Raw genomic sequence first — 17,097 nt, forward strand, 5'->3', positions numbered from 1 at the left:
TCTTTTCTGCTGAGACTTCAGTAAGTTACGAACGTTCTGCGTTTCACCTTAGAGTAGAAAATGACCTTCGCGCTATGTTAGCCTTAATATTGCAGTGGCTTTTGACACTTGATTATTTACTCCAGTTATCCATGCTTTTGAATTTCGCTTCGATTTGAAAATAGAATGCTAAGTTTCTTCAACAGTTAGCTATCTGGGCGATAACAAACGGTTATGATCAAAGATAGTTTTCCTACGGCAGAGACTATGACAACGAGTTCAGGGTTTTCTTTGGTCCCCTCCTTTTTAGCTGTTACCTAATACCGCTTGAAGTCATTTGAACGTTTGATTGTAAGCTATCGTTGATTGTAAGCTATCGTTATCTTATGGCAACGATAACGTTATCTATTTTGTCTTCAACAAAGATAGGACACAGGATGTTTTCAATTCCATGTCACACCTCTATCATTTCTATTGCCATTCATTATCGATTTCAATTCCCAAGTTGTGATATTTTTCAAAAAAAATTTAGTGCAGCGTTCATTAAAATTGCAAATGTTTTTGAGTTTTCTTTGAAAATAATTCCATAGCGCAGTTCCTGAGTCCAAAGTCAAGTTTTGCTCTGTGTTCATACCGGAGTCTTCCATGCATGTTGTAACAGCTGCGATAACTTCGTTTAACTTGCTAAGCTTTTTGTTTTGAACATGTGACTTCACGCTTACTTTAAATCAGTTTATGCTGCTTGGGCCGTCCAGGTCTTAGACTGAGTTTTGCTGTTGGCCTCAATTTTCATTTCAATTAGAGTTTGTTCTTCGTTCATGCGGATGAATTGTTGGTTATATGAGTTGCCTCCGTCTCACAATTACTCCCCAAAACTGTTCTTCCATTAAATTGAGGAAATCACGTCACGGTTTTTCAATTTAATTGAAGGTTGTCTACGGGTAGCTTTTAAAAATAAATTTTTATTCTAAAGTTTAAGACATCAAAGGAAAGTTTCTCAAGAAGATCATTATCTTGATTAGTTTCTTAGCTCTTATTTCCTTTATTGGTCTTATTTCATTTATTGTCTCATAGACTACAGTCTATCGAAGCTATTTTCTGACGCTCTGCAAGCTATGTTTCCTAACCCAGCCTCGATTGTGAAGAGTTCTCTAGTTAACGTAAAGTGTCCAAATTGACTAACGAAGTATCGACGTTGATAGAGAGATCCGTAACTTAGAGTCCGGCGTGAGCACAACGAGTTACTATGCCGGTTTCAAAAGTGCCTAAAGAATATTCTTTTCTGCTGAGACTTCAGTAAGTTACGAACGTTCTGCGTTTCACCTTAGAGTAGAAAATGACCTTCGCGCTATTTTAGCCTTAATATTGCAGTGGCTTTTGACACTTGATTATGTACTCCAGTTATCCATGCTTTTGAATTTCGCTTCGATTTGAAAATAGAATGCTATGTTTCTTCAACAGTTAGCTATCTGGGCGATAACAAACGGTTATGATCAAAGATAGTTTTCCTACGGCAGAGACTATGACAACGAGTTCAGGGTTTTCTTTGGTCCCCTCCTTTTTAGCTGTTACCTAATACCGCTTGAAGTCATTTGAACGGTTGATTGTACGCTATCGTTGATTGTAAGCTATCGTTATCTTATGGCAACGATAGTCTTATCTATTTTGTCTTCAACAAAGATAGGACACAGGATGTTTTCAATTCCATGTCACACCTCTATCATTTCTATTGCCATTCATTATCGATTTCAATTCCCAAGTTGTGATACGTTTCAAAAAAAATTTAGTGCAGCGTTCATTAAAATTGCAAATGTTTTTGAGTTTTCTTTGAAAATAATTCCATAGCGCAGTTCCTGAGTCCAAAGTCAAGTTTTGCTCTGTGTTCATACCGGAGTCTTCCATGCATGTTGTAACAGCTGCGATAACTTTGTTTAACTTGCTAAGCTTTTTGTTTTGAACATGTGACTTCACGCTTACTTTAAATCAGTTTATGCTGCTTCGGCCGTCCAGGTCTTAGACTGAGTTTTGCTGTTGGCCTCAATTTTCATTTCAATTAGAGTTTGTTCTTCGTTCATGCGGATGAGTTGTTGGTTATATGAGTTGCCTCCGTCTCACAATTACTCCCCAAAACTGTTCTTCCATTAAATTGAGGAAATCACGTCACGGCTTTTCAATTTAATTGAAGGTTGTCTACGGGTAGCTTTTAAAAATAAATTTTTATTCTAAAGTTTAAGACATCAAAGGAAAGTTTCTCAAGAAGATCATTATCTTGATTAGTTTCTTAGCTCTTATTTCCTTTATTGGTCTTATTTCATTTATTGTCTCATAGACTACAGTCTATCGAAGCTATTTTCTGACGCTCTGAAGCTATGTTTCCTAACCCAGCCTCGATTGTGAAGAGTTCTCTAGTTAACGTAAAGTGTCCAAATTGACTAACGAAGTATCGACGTTGATAGAGAGATCCGTAACTTAGAGTCCGGCGTGAGCACAACGAGTTACTATGCCGGTTCCAAAAGTGCCTAAAGAATATTCTTTTCTGCTGAGACTTCAGTAAGTTACGAACGTTCTGCGTTTCACCTTAGAGTAGAAAATGACCTTCGCGCTATTTTAGCCTTAATATTGCAGTGGCTTTTGACACTTGATTATTTACTCCAGTTATCCATGCTTTTGAATTTCGCTTCGATTTGAAAATAGAATGCTATGTTTCTTCAACAGTTAGCTATCTGGGCGATAACAAACGGTTATGATCAAAGATAGTTTTCCTACGGCAGAGACTATGACAACGAGTTCAGGGTTTTCTTTGGTCCCCTCCTTTTTAGCTGTTACCTAATACCGCTTGAAGTCATTTGAACGTTTGATTGTAAGCTATCGTTGATTGTAAGCTATCGTTATCTTATGGCAACGATAACGTTATCTATTTTGTCTTCAACAAAGATAGGACACAGGATGTTTTCAATTCCATGTCACACCTCTATCATTTCTATTGCCATTCATTATCGATTTCAATTCCCAAGTTGTGATATTTTTCAAAAAAAATTTAGTGCAGCGTTCATTAAAATTGCAAATGTTTTTGAGTTTTCTTTGAAAATAATTCCATAGCACAGTTCCTGAGTCCAAAGTCAAGTTTTGCTCTGTGTTCATACCGGAGTCTTCCATGCATGTTGTAACAGCTGCGATAACTTCGTTTAACTTGCTAAGCTTTTTGTTTTGAACATGTGACTTCACGCTTACTTTAAATCAGTTTATGCTGCTTCGGCCGTCCAGGTCTTAGACTGAGTTTTGCTGTTGGCCTCAATTTTCATTTCAATTAGAGTTTGTTCTTCGTTCATGCGGATGAGTTGTTGGTTATATGAGTTGCCTCCGTCTCACAATTACTCCCCAAAACTGTTCTTCCATTAAATTGAGGAAATCACGTCACGGTTTTTCAATTTAATTGAAGGTTGTCTACGGGTAGCTTTTAAAAATAAATTTTTATTCTAAAGTTTAAGACATCAAAGGAAAGTTTCTCAAGAAGATCATTATCTTGATTAGTTTCTTAGCTCTTATTTCCTTTATTGGTCTTATTTCATTTATTGTCTCATAGACTACAGTCTATCGAAGCTATTTTCTGACGCTCTGAAGCTATGTTTCCTAACCCAGCCTCGATTGTGAAGAGTTCTCTAGTTAACGTAAAGTGTCCAAATTGACTAACGAAGTATCGACGTTGATAGAGAGATCCGTAACTTAGAGTCCGGCGTGAGCACAACGAGTTACTATGCCGGTTCCAAAAGTGCCTAAAGAATATTCTTTTCTGCTGAGACTTCAGTAAGTTACGAACGTTCTGCGTTTCACCTTAGAGTAGAAAATGACCTTCGCGCTATTTTAGCCTTAATATTGCAGTGGCTTTTGACACTTGATTATTTACTCCAGTTATCCATGCTTTTGAATTTCGCTTCGATTTGAAAATAGAATGCTATGTTTCTTCAACAGTTAGCTATCTGGGCGATAACAAACGGTTATGATCAAAGATAGTTTTCCTACGGCAGAGACTATGACAACGAGTTCAGGGTTTTCTTTGGTCCCCTCCTTTTTAGCTGTTACCTAATACCGCTTGAAGTCATTTGAACGTTTGATTGTAAGCTATCGTTGATTGTAAGCTATCGTTATCTTATGGCAACGATAACGTTATCTATTTTGTCTTCAACAAAGATAGGACACAGGATGTTTTCAATTCCATGTCACACCTCTATCATTTCTATTGCCATTCATTATCGATTTCAATTCCCAAGTTGTGATATTTTTCAAAAAAAATTTAGTGCAGCGTTCATTAAAATTGCAAATGTTTTTGAGTTTTCTTTGAAAATAATTCCATAGCGCAGTTCCTGAGTCCAAAGTCAAGTTTTGCTCTGTGTTCATACCGGAGTCTTCCATGCATGTTGTAACAGCTGCGATAACTTCGTTTAACTTGCTAAGCTTTTTGTTTTGAACATGTGACTTCACGCTTACTTTAAATCAGTTTATGCTGCTTCGGCCGTCCAGTTCTTAGACTGAGTTTTGCTGTTGGCCTCAATTTTCATTTCAATTAGAGTTTGTTCTTCGTTCATGTGGATGAATTGTTGGTTATATGAGTTGCCTCCGTCTCACAATTACTCCCCAAAACTGTTCTTCCATTAAATTGAGGAAATCACGTCACGGTTTTTCAATTTAATTGAAGGTTGTCTACGGGTAGCTTTTAAAAATAAATTTTTATTCTAAAGTTTAAGACATCAAAGGAAAGTTTCTCAAGAAGATCATTATCTTGATTAGTTTCTTAGCTCTTATTTCCTTTATTGGTCTTATTTCATTTATTGTCTCATAGACTACAGTCTATCGAAGCTATTTTCTGACGCTCTGCAAGCTATGTTTCCTAACCCAGCCTCGATTGTGAAGAGTTCTCTAGTTAACGTAAAGTGTCCAAATTGACTAACGAAGTATCGACGTTGATAGAGAGATCCGTAACTTAGAGTCCGGCGTGAGCACAACGAGTTACTATGCCGGTTTCAAAAGTGCCTAAAGAATATTCTTTTCTGCTGAGACTTCAGTAAGTTACGAACGTTCTGCGTTTCACCTTAGAGTAGAAAATGACCTTCGCGCTATTTTAGCCTTAATATTGCAGTGGCTTTTGACACTTGATTATGTACTCCAGTTATCCATGCTTTTGAATTTCGCTTCGATTTGAAAATAGAATGCTATGTTTCTTCAACAGTTAGCTATCTGGGCGATAACAAACGGTTATGATCAAAGATAGTTTTCCTACGGCAGAGACTATGACAACGAGTTCAGGGTTTTCTTTGGTCCCCTCCTTTTTAGCTGTTACCTAATACCGCTTGAAGTCATTTGAACGTTTGATTGTACGCTATCGTTGATTGTAAGCTATCGTTATCTTATGGCAACGATAGTCTTATCTATTTTGTCTTCAACAAAGATAGGACACAGGATGTTTTCAATTCCATGTCACACCTCTATCATTTCTATTGCCATTCATTATCGATTTCAATTCCCAAGTTGTGATACGTTTCAAAAAAAATTTAGTGCAGCGTTCATTAAAATTTGAGTTTTCATTGAAAATAATTCCATAGCACAGTTCCTGAGTCCAAAGTCAAGTGTTGCTTTGTGTTCATACCGGAGTCTTCCATGCATGTTGTTTTTTTTTTAAAAAAAACTTGTGTTTGCACTTTTGAATTTTGATGTCTAATTTAGATAGTGATTTTATTAATTGCCTAAAAAGAGTGGAGTAGAAAAACCAGCAGTTCTCCTGTAGTCTAGATATTATTTTCGCAAATATTTGTGAAATTTGTATTCATGGCTTGTCCTATGTTTTTAAGGGCAGTGTAATGAAGTTGAGCGAAGCCCTTATTTGGGTCTTAACCGATGGTTTTTGGTTTTTTTATAGACAAAATTCTTCCAAAAATGCTCTTCTTTCAGAGATGGGTGGACCATTTTTGTGGTCACGTGGCTGAGAAGCATACTGATAGCTGTCAGATCATTCTAAAATTTTCCTCGTTTCAATTTCCAGGCAAATTGCTTTTAAGTCTGTTTTATAAGCATATCAAACCCAATGGTCGAGGAACCGAATTGTATTCTCTCAGTGAAAAGATATTTTGAGAACACGTTTCCTGGAAAACCAGCAGCAATGTCGATTCATTTAGTGCCTGAAAATAAAAAATTTTTAACTAAAAATTTTAACATCAACTTTAAAAAACAGCAACCCTACAGCAAGGAAAATTTTTTAAGAGAATGCAATTGTTTTCTCAAACACATTCAACTCTTTTTATAGAAATTACGGATAATTTGAGGTAGGGGCACCACAAACTGATGCGATGGTCTGAAATAACCCTAGGATTTCTGCTGTGCACCATTTCATTTGAATTAAATGAATCATTTAGGTTGTGAAATCTCTGGAACAGATGACCAGTTCCTACCAGAGGTCAATTATCGACATGTACGAGCGGTTCCAAACCAGCACATTCAAGAGTCTGAGGCGGGCACTGCCTGTGACACATTCCAAAATGAACTGGGAGCAAATTGCCAGCTACAAGATTGGAGCGGAACTTGGAAAGGCCGATTAAGGAGTACAGTGTTTTGATTGATCAGGTGCCCATCCAAAACCTGAGCAATGGCAATTCAGATGGAAAAGATGTATAGTTGTTCACCTTTGTGAAATAGAACCGGAATGATAATCAAATCATTAGTGCACTTAAAGAGTTCGATTCCACTCACTGTTTCTATCCTCCATCATCATCAGAGTCGTGATTGAGTTTTTTTTCAGTTTCTGTTTTGAAGAGTTGTCATAATTTTGTTGATGTCTGTTCTATCATCCGTGCAAGATAGAATAACTTATTTGAGGGGAGATTTTATCAGAGGTAGTGGAGATTAAGCGCCGGCTTGAGACATTTTATAATAAATCCTGAGACGTTTTGAGAAACATTAAGAACTCTAGCACGGATGGTATTGAATCGAAATAGCAAGAAAGGAGGTTTAATTATGTAAAGACTATCAATTGATTTTGGTACTGCCTTGCGACTCAGAAATTACTAAAGATTCACAAGATGAGATCTGAGCATTATTTCGGCGAAAATTTTATTCGGCAAGAATCATTTTGTGATATTGTTGAAATGGCTTTCCCATTATCCCAGCATTGCCCCCCCCCCCCATAAACCTGCAGCTTATTGGGCTGCCTCAGTCATCTGGAAAAGTTACAAAGCTCGAGTTCGAGATGCGTTTTTCGGAATCTGTAGGTCCAATATTGCTCAGGTATCAGTCTTGAGAATACACTATCGCATTGGCTTCCCAAATTAAGTGGAAAAATGTCTTCAAGAAATACATCAATCTGTGCTTGTGTAGATTCGTGCTGCCCAATACAATTCAATACTGTTTGCCTGAGAGCATGTGACTAAAATTATGTAATTGATGATTTTCAAGATGCTTTTGTTAATTTTTCGCTCTTCTCTGCGCCACTTTCTCTCTCTTGGAAATGTGTACCAATTATATTTATTAATGTATAAAATGGATTTTAAATCGGGTATTGCCTACTTTTGCTACCACTGAAATAGAATATACAAATATTTTTTCAATTTGTTGTCTTACAATTTTTTGTTTTCAATTAACGAAGTTTGATATACGCCACCTGTTATCTTAGAACTTGAGAAAGGATTATAAGAGAGTGAGGTTCAATCGATTCACAATAAGCTCATTCATATTTAATCAGGTCATTACGAAAACTGATTTTTATCAAAATTGTTCTTCCTGTGAAACATTTTTAACAAACTTTGGAACGTTTTGTAATCCCCGTTCCAGCGATGATAAATTATCTCCCCTATTTTCAACAAAGAGAGTCCAACAAAGTGAGAAAAATTTGTCCGGCGTCAGTTGGTCGTGATTTTTATATCTACAAAATTGGCAGTTGGAGAGAAATTAAATAAATCTGTTTTTGATTATCGGCATTTGGTTTTTAGATTACTAGCTACCTGATCAAACGGAGCGTTTATTAGTAGCCGCGAAGCGATAGCGGCTATTATTGGGGACATCGTGGTTTTGTTACAATTGAAAGAATTTGAATTGTATTGGGGCGCTGTGTACAATTGCTCTTGAACAAAGTTCATAGCAATTATTGTAAACGTGTATCTTTTTTGATGCAACATTTTCGCTTGATGGTTTTGACTTTTCGAGTGACTTTTACGCCCTTGACTTTTTGCGCTTCGCGTGATCTAAATTTCTCTCTCAATCACAATTTCAAGCAGCTGCACTCAATTGAATGCAATTTAATACTAAAAGTGCGCCGAAGCTGGTGCCATTTTTCACTTTAAATCTTAATAGTGGTATATTTTAACCTCTGATGTGGTTATTTCAAGCCCACTATTGAGGTCTATTTGAAGTGCTATATAGGCCCCCTCCCCCTCCCCCCAACTGAAGCAGACTGCAATTGATTAGAGCTCCCACTAGTCGTTCGAGAGCAATTCTTCCGACGTTTAGTCGGTTATGTTTTTTTAAAGATGTTTTCACACATTTTTCAATGACTTGGATTTTTCAAAACGGGATAAACAGGTAAAGCCCACCGGTTTTAGAGACCCAAAGTGGGCTTTAGTAGTGCTTAGATTGGTGCAGCTGCTGGGATGGCCTTAAATAAAGGTTTAAAGGTAATTTAAGGTTAAAAGGATTTTCTTATTAATTGCCGTCGTCAGCCTCTCAAGCGGCTATTATTTAGGCGATGTCCTTTTTTTAATTCGCTCACTCACGGTTACAACTGAATGGATTTAAGTTTCTTTCATGCATTGAATTACGCAATATAGTGAATACCGTCAAAGTCAGAAGAGCAAAATCAAAAGAGACGGGATAAACCGATAATGCACGGTCAGTAAGTCATTGAGAGTGAGGTTATCCAAGTTCATTAGAGTGTTTGCTAGCTGATATCATTGATAAGCTTATTAGCTCTCAGTTTAGAAGCTGAATTAAGTGCAGTTTTAGAATCTAACTGAAACTGCACATAAAATTGGAACACTCTTTGACACTGAAAAAAAAACAGAAAAAATTCAGTGAATTTGTCTGTTCTTTTTTCTTGTTCCGTTTCAATACCGATGTGCATCAAGCGAGTTAACAGCGGCTATTTTCGGCAATCTGCCGGCTATGTTTAGTCTTATCTCGAAGTTTTTAAACGTTGATGAGAGTCTTTTGCGTGACAAAATTACTTTTCATGACCATTTTTTGAGCTATATGTTTTGGTACTACCAACACAAACACGCAAAAAGATACTAATTTTTCCAATTTTTTTTCAAGTTTAGAAAAAGTTTGTCATTTTTTCCAGCCTCAGGGACAGGGAATCACCTTTAAAGTTTGATAATTGAGCCCTGCATAGTTTTTAGTAACAATGGAGTAGTTCTCAAGATTTTAGTGTCTCGAATTTTTGCTTTTTCTGATAAAATCTGCTATCTTATCAGGTTATCCTAATTTGTTTGGCCAATTTTTGATTTTTGTCCATTCTCAGGTGCCAGAAAACTATTCCAAGTTTTGATAAAAAGTTACTACATGGTGGTTAATGTCAATGAAATTGTTATTTTGTAATTTTAAAGTTTTTTGAAAATATTTGTCTTTTATTCAGTTTTTCTTGCCTCAGTAACCAGGTATCCTCCTCCAGGGGATGATAGTTTAATAGTATGTTATTTCATTTTTGCTAGAGAAATGGAATGGTTTTCAACATTTTAATAGAGCGAATTTCTATTTTCTGAAATTTGATTTTTTCTAGAATTATTGCGTATAGATCTTTGAGCCAATGTATTTTTTAAGGCTTAGAATTGGGTTACTTGATAGCCTCTAGAGACACGGAAATGATTCTGAAGATATTAATGTCATTGTTTTCGTGAACATTTCATTAAATATTGCTATTTCATTTTTTAAAAGACTGTCATTTTCTGAGTTAATCGATCTTCAAGGGCCAATGAATTTTTTCAGGTTTTGCAGATATAATCCTTAACAGATTTCAGTGAAAAAAATTGGTTTTAAACGTATTTTTGATATAGTTATATTTAAGGGGATTAAATTTTGGCTTCGGGGTAAAAGCTTAAAGATTTTTGTCAATGAGTATTTTTGACAAAAATCTTGAAGCCTTTAGAGATGATTTTGTTTGTGTTTAGTTTGATTGTTTTAGTTTCTCATCTTTTTGAGATGATTTTGTTTGTATTTTGGCTGGCATTTTTCAATTAATCTTCATCGATAATTTTTACGACCTGACTTCTTGGAATTGACTTTTGCAATGACTTCAGTTACTTCTGCTGACTAGCAGTTAAAATTTGTGTATGTGATTTCATTTCTTCCTTTGGGTCAATTGCGTGACTTACCTCACTAAAAAATGGCCTCTGAACTCACTTATGGAACTTTAAATTTTATGAACATTTTTTTAGTTAAAGATCAATAGTGCCAAACTTATATGCCCTAATTCTTGAGTTTTTGATTTCGAATATCAATTTTGAAGCCCCTCTTTTAGGGTTTTTTTCCTCTTAGACCGTAAGTGTCATAAAATTGACAGTCCGAATCCAACCCAAAAAGTCTAGTGGTCTATTGAAGGACTGGTGGTCGATCTGTCTATCTTATTTCTTTTGTTTCATTTCATGGAAGGCCACAAGCAACTGTCACGGCTATTTTCCGGCAAGCTGCCGGCTATGTTAAATTATTCAGGGCCTGTTTGTCTTTTTAATGCAATGTATTGTCCGAGAGGTTTGACATTATGTGAAAACAAATGAGTATAAGCCAGTAGAATCGGAGGGTATTTTATCAAAGTTAAGATTTATAAGATTTCAGATATAGAGTGTAAGTTACTTGGTACGCCGAACCTACTACGAAGGTGTACGTTGATGTTGTAAGGTGCTGTTTTGGGAGTCACGCCTTTTTTCTAGTGTTTTTGGATTTTCTATTTGAATAGTAATTGATGGTACTTTTGAAAATCTGATTGAAAAAGTTTTCTGTTTGAGCTTCTGCCTACTAAGACTCGTCAGCAAAACAATTATTAGCATAAAAAAATTTTTGACGAGTGATATTTTGAATGCTGCAGGTGTGTAAAAGTCTGGCAGGCTACTATGTTTTTTATTTCGCTTTACCTTTGATCTCGCTTTTTGTTTTAAGTAAGTATGGATTTTCATGTTTAACTCCTGACTTACTTCACCCGCTGTTTCAACTGAATGGATATTAAACTCTTTCAATCATTGAGTTGAACACGGTCAAAGTCAAAAGAGCAAAACCAATAACGGGTTAAACCGATAAAGATCGGTCATTGAGACAGTGCATTAGGTTATCAAAGTTCATCAAAACTGTTGCTACCTGGTATTGGTATTAAGCTAAAAAATGTCTACAGTTTAGAAGCTGCCTTGTCTAAATCTAGAATCTAAGAATCTAACCAAATTTGGACCCCAAATTAGAGCTCTTTAACATTTAGAAAAATTCTGTCAATTTCTTTCTTTCTGTTGCGATCTAGATTTGCATCGAGCGGGTCAACGGCGACTATTTTCCGACAATTTGCCGGCTGTTTTGCTTTTCACTTTTCTGTTTCAATAAAGAATTTTGAATGTTGTTTTGTTTGGCATAAATATTTGTGGGGTTAAAACTATCGGTAAAATTTTACCCAATTTTTCTCCAGTTGATTAATTGATGTGAATTTGTCTCGACTGTCGGGAGTTTTTGGCAAGTTCTCCATTTTTTTTTACTTCTTAATCTACCTGTTCTCCATTAAGGACCTTTAAGCAGTCTAGCATGTGCTGTGGCATCCTTTGAAAGCCCCCTAGGTTTTCGTTTAAGTGTAAGAGTAGAATGAGATTTAAAGCAAAGAATGTAATAAAAATTTTCAATATCTGACTTGATAACTTTTTGCAAATCCCAGATTTAGATGACATCCCAGATTTAGATGACATCCCAGATTTAGATGCTTTTAGAAACTTCAGGATAATCAAGGAGTTATGAGAACGAGGAAAATTTGTATTGGAATTGTTGTTGTTACACATTATATACGCCAAAGAGAAAAGGGGTAATTGCCTTAGAATAATCTTGAGTGTAATGTTTTGTTTTTTAGGCTATTATATTTAGTCGATTCTCTGAATGATTTTTGTCACTATCGTGGATATACATACTAGCATGATCCGAGCTGTTTTATGAGTTTCATCATTTTTTTGTTACTCTCGTATTGTATAACTGAAACAATCAGTTTTATAACAATATTTGGATTTTTTGCGCCCTTCAACTTAGTGGGAGCATTTTATTTGCTCCCACAGACGGAAATGTCTTATTTGAAAATAATAATTTAATATGTAACTGCACGTGCTCTGTAACTGGGGTTGCATAACGTACTGCGGGGGCAGAAACGCAAAAGATCCCAAATTTTAAACGCTTCAAGTTTTTATAGTGTATTGTTAAACGCTTTTATAGTGTATTGTTAATTTTCAGGCGTTGTTTTCCTTTTTCATTTTTAGGCATTGTTTTCGTTTTGTAATGCTAGAAGGGGTTTCAGAGGAACTGAAGCTTTTAGAAAACGTTCTTCAGAGAACCATTTGTCACCAAGTGTTGATTTGAACGGAGTTTGTTGGCAACGGTTAATGATAATTATTGTAATTGTGTGTCATTTCATGCAAAATTTTGGCTCCACCAGTTGTGCACATTTGTTCTAAGACTTTGGTCGCTATCGGGTGACTTTTTAACGCCTAATGAAAAGGTTTGCTGTTCACATAAAGTCGATTTTAAGCGATTAAGTAGCAAAGCTTGGATAGCTTAGTGGTTAAGGTGTCTGCCTGCCGTTCGAAAACGCAAGGGTTCGAGATTCTCTCGGGGCAATTTTTTTGCACCCAAAAAAATCTCATCTCTGTCCCTCTAAATGCGGATAAAGCTGTGAAGCCTCTTATCTCAGCTAAATTGCTCCGGCTGTCTGCCGTTTGAGGACAATTCGTCCGACGTTAGTCTGTTTGTTTCTTCAAAAGCTATGTTGCTAATTGAATCCTTTGGTGGTTGCGTTGCGAATGTGGGCAGCGATAAGCTCCAGCTACATCAAAATTTGTTTCTCATCTATTTCTCATTCTTGATTTTTTTTGTTAGTGTTTGGGCCCTTTCCTTTTCCTGTGGTCAGCGAAAGTCTAACGGTTTTAGTTTTCACCATTGAAATGTTTATTTTATTGTTCCGACCCCACTTGTGGGGGGGGGGGAGGAACTATATACTCAAATGGGTTTTTTTTGTTCAGTCAATTTTGGCCGATCGATATATTCATCGCAGAGAAATGTGAGTGGTATCATTAAAAAGCTCGTCCAGCGTAGAATACAAAATTAAAAAGATTTTTTTGATTTTCGTTTTTTTTGAGGAGTTATCAAGGATTGAATTTTTCTGTGAACAACGGGATATTTGTTCACTTTTAGTGTGATTTTTCTTCAAATTAAGATATTTTCTATAAAAATAGTATTTCAAACTTAAATTTCTTGCCAACAAATGAACCAATTTCGTGTTCCTAATAGACTAAAGGCGATAAAAAAAACTAGTTCTGGTCTCATAGGGAGCTTCAATATCAAAAAAATTGGAAATTTTTTGAGAGCTGTTTTTTTATAAAACTTTTCTACTTTTTTGCTTTTTTAAGTCATCTAAAGACAAGTCACTTTTCATATCGATGTTCCGTTAATCAAAAACCTCCTTTACAGTCAAATGGAGCCGATTAAACAAAAAAATCGTTTTCAAGGAATTGCTCATGTTATTTTTAAATTCGACTCTGAGTTTTCGTAATTTTAATTGAAATTTTGAATTTCTTTTTGAATTTCTTCTTGAATCTTATTGCATGGATTCATTGACTAACAGTGCAATATGTTCCGTAATGAGATTTAAGTGAACATATCTAGTGCTTTGAGTGGACAGCTAATGGCTGTAAAGACTTTAAAAATAATTTTTCGAAAATTTTTTCGAACATTAATCAATCAAAAACTTATTATCGTGAACTGTAAGTCAGTCTCTGTGATGACAGCACCCTCTTCCCTACTACTGTAACCAAATTTGGTCTAGCTGGCGGTTTTATCTTCTAGCCTTTATCAATATGACTTCAATGACACAAGATTTCAAAAAGCTTTAAATTTTTTTGGAGATTTCCTTTTTATTGGTTACTTTTGAAATCTTATCACATTATCCTATTGACAGCTCCTATTGGCTTCAAGAAGACGTTCAGTGGATCACAGATAAAATTTTCGGAGAAAAGTTTATGGTTTCAAATGGCTTCGACCTTTTCTTCTCGCACTTCTCTACCTTATTTTTGGTTTTTGCCTGATTTTAATGTTGTTTTCATAGTCATAAGACTTGTTGCGATTTCTTATTGATCACCTATGCATGGCAATCACCCCCTTACTCCTATTTAACATTAACCAATCTTAAAATTTTGGTGAACTGTTAGTCACTCTCAATATTGACGAAACCCTCTTGCTTTCTACAGAAATTAAAATAAATTTCGTTGGCGTTTTATCTTCTAACTATTGATTATATGACTTCAATAACACAAGAATTCAAAATTTAAAAAAATTGGATATTTTTGTATTATTGGTTACTTTTGAACTCTTATCACATTATCCAATTATTATACACGCTATCCAGATATTATTCTAATCCCATTGGCTGAGAAAAGACATTCAGTGGATCACAGATAAAGCTTTCAGAGAAAAGCTAATGGTTTAAATGGCTTCGAAATTTTCTTCTCGCACTTTTCTACTGAATTTTGGTTTTCGCATGTTTTTCTTGTTGTTTTCATGGTCTTAAAACCTATTGTGATCTCTTATGGATTATCTATGCATGACAAACATATTTTTCCTGCCATGGTGTTATTTCTGAGTGTAGTTATTGACCTCCGTTAAAAGCTTTTGAGTTTAATGGCTGTAAAGACTTTAAAAAACGGTTTTCAAAAATTGTTTTTGAACATTAACCGATCCTAAACATTTTGTTCGTGGACTGTTAGCCAGTCTTAGTACTTACAAGATCCCTTTTCAATTCTAGTGCAGCCAAAAATACTCTGGTTAGTGGTTTTATCTTCTACCTATTAGTTTTAAAACTTCAATGCCACTAGTTTTCAATTTTTTTTTAGTTTTCGGGCTTTTTTAAATTTGGATCCCATTGAAATCATCACCTTATCCTAATACTGATAGTTCCCTTTCGTTTAGGGAAGACGTTCAACGGATCATGTATAAAGTGTTCAGAGAAGAACTTATGATTTAAATTGCTTCGACACTTTCTTCTGGCACTTTTCTAATCTACTTTTGGTTGTTGCCTGTCTTTGTTGTTGTTTTCTTCTTCAATAACATGTTGTAAGGTTTTATTGACCAAATATGAATGGCCAATAAATTTGTTGTCCCATGGAGGCTTAATTTAGCGTATTCAGTGGATTCCGTTGAAAGCTAATGAAACTAATGGCGTTGATACTACGAGTTTTCTCAAAAGTTTCGTGGTACTATCTTTTTTTTTCATATTTTACTGTTTGAAACTATATTGATAAAAAAGAGGAATTCCTTTACTGTTGAAAAATTAATTGAACATAGAAAATTTTTTAGTGAAAAGTTCATTTTTTATTGCCTTTGACACTTTTCTCGCTCAATTTTTTTCTTGAAATTGCTGTTTTTGCCTGTTTTTGATCTTTAGGTAGCCGTAAATTGCTGACAAGTCTCTTAGGCTTATAACTGCGGATTGAATTAATGATATTACCCGAATCAATTAGTCAGTTTATAGCCTTTAGTCTTAAAGTTTATGATATACATTTTCAAACTTTTTTCAAACTTTTCAGATTTCGTTGTTCTTTTCGTCAAATTGTGACTTATTTTCATCAATGAGAGGTCACATCCAATTTCTTGTATTCCAAGAAATAACATATCTACTGATATTATTTGTCACCCATGCTTTGTTTGTTGGACAATATGCGTTTTTATAAACGTTTTTTGAGTGGTCATTTTTGCGCTTCTTTTTCTCTTCTTTCAGAACAATCGCGTAGTAACAGACCCCAATGGTTTACAAATGTGTCACAAATAAAATTATCTAATCTCTCAATATAATTCCTGCAGCTGAATTAGTAGATGTAAGAATTGAATTAAAAATACATAATATTCAGATAATAGCTAATGATTTTAATGGTAGCAATAGTTTGTGTTTTCGCAAATCATTTCTAATTTTTTAGGCTTTTCTTTAGTTCGTTTCTAAGGCTTAAACTACCTAAAGACAAGGTCTTTGTGTTTTGTAGTAACTTTTTAGTAATTTATCCTGGATTAATTAGTTAAAAGCTAAAGATTTTTAAGACTTTTGAAATGTCTTGGTTTAAAAAATGTTGATTATTTTTTGAATTTCGCCTCATTGATCGTAACATAGTCCCATTAAGAAAACTTTCCATCCGCTGTTTAGTTAGGACTAATTGATATTGAGTAGTTAAGGTTTTATCTGACTGCATTTTGCATTTTGACGTTGTTACTATGTGCTTTTAAATTTAGATATTCAGTTTTTGCCGTGAAGTTTTTGTTTTTGCTATTTTTTTGTTTTGTTTTTGTCTCGTAGTCTCTTTAAGGTCAGATCTCAGTGGCGCTGTGCTAAGGCATGGCATTATGTAATTCAATTAGTAGATAGGTTGTGTAACGATTTTTTGAAACTCAAGCATCTATTTTTGTTATCTCTTCATTTGGTTGACAATTAAGTCAAAAATGTAGATGAGCTCGGGTCGGAACATCATGTGCGACCGCACATTAACGAGCCGCCTTGTATTATTTGATTGATACTGCTTAACAATAATGGTTGATTTAGGAAAACAAGTAGGAAATGTGATTTGCCGAAATCATTTCATTCAAAGAATTATTTTTATTTTTACTTATCTCATCAAAACTTGAAGCTCAAACAAAGTTTAATAAAATCTGTTGCTTATATAAAAGCGATTGTGAGCGAAAGAGAATCAAAGTCATTGTAACTAAGTGGGTAAGATGTGAGACGGGATTGCTGGAGTTCCGAGGTTCAAACCAGTGTGGGCTTGTTGTTTTGAGCCCGTAAAACATTTTTAAGCTAGAGCCCCTATAAACTAAATTGTCCCACCTGCCGCTCGACGCTGGCCTGGTTATGCTTAAGACTTGTTTTGCGATTGG

The 17,097-nt window shown here is 35.2% G+C and overlaps 1 protein-coding gene across 1 annotated transcript in view; it reads left to right on the top strand.

The window, feature by feature from the left end:
* LOC142348282 (F-actin-capping protein subunit alpha-2-like) overlaps positions 1-6,862 on the top strand; it is a 46,691-nt gene extending 39,829 nt beyond the window's left edge. The window contains exon 5 of the mRNA XM_075399577.1: positions 6,384-6,862. Within this exon, the coding sequence (XP_075255692.1) occupies positions 6,384-6,566 (183 nt within the window). The 3' untranslated portion in view covers positions 6,567-6,862. The remainder of the gene's footprint in view (positions 1-6,383) is intronic.
* Positions 6,863-17,097: the final 10,235 nt, after the last annotated feature.

The sequence above is a fragment of the Convolutriloba macropyga genome, chromosome 10, assembly GCF_964194025.1.
Source record: "Convolutriloba macropyga chromosome 10, txConMacr16.3, whole genome shotgun sequence".
In the NCBI taxonomy this organism is placed as follows: Eukaryota; Metazoa; Xenacoelomorpha; order Acoela; family Convolutidae; genus Convolutriloba; species Convolutriloba macropyga.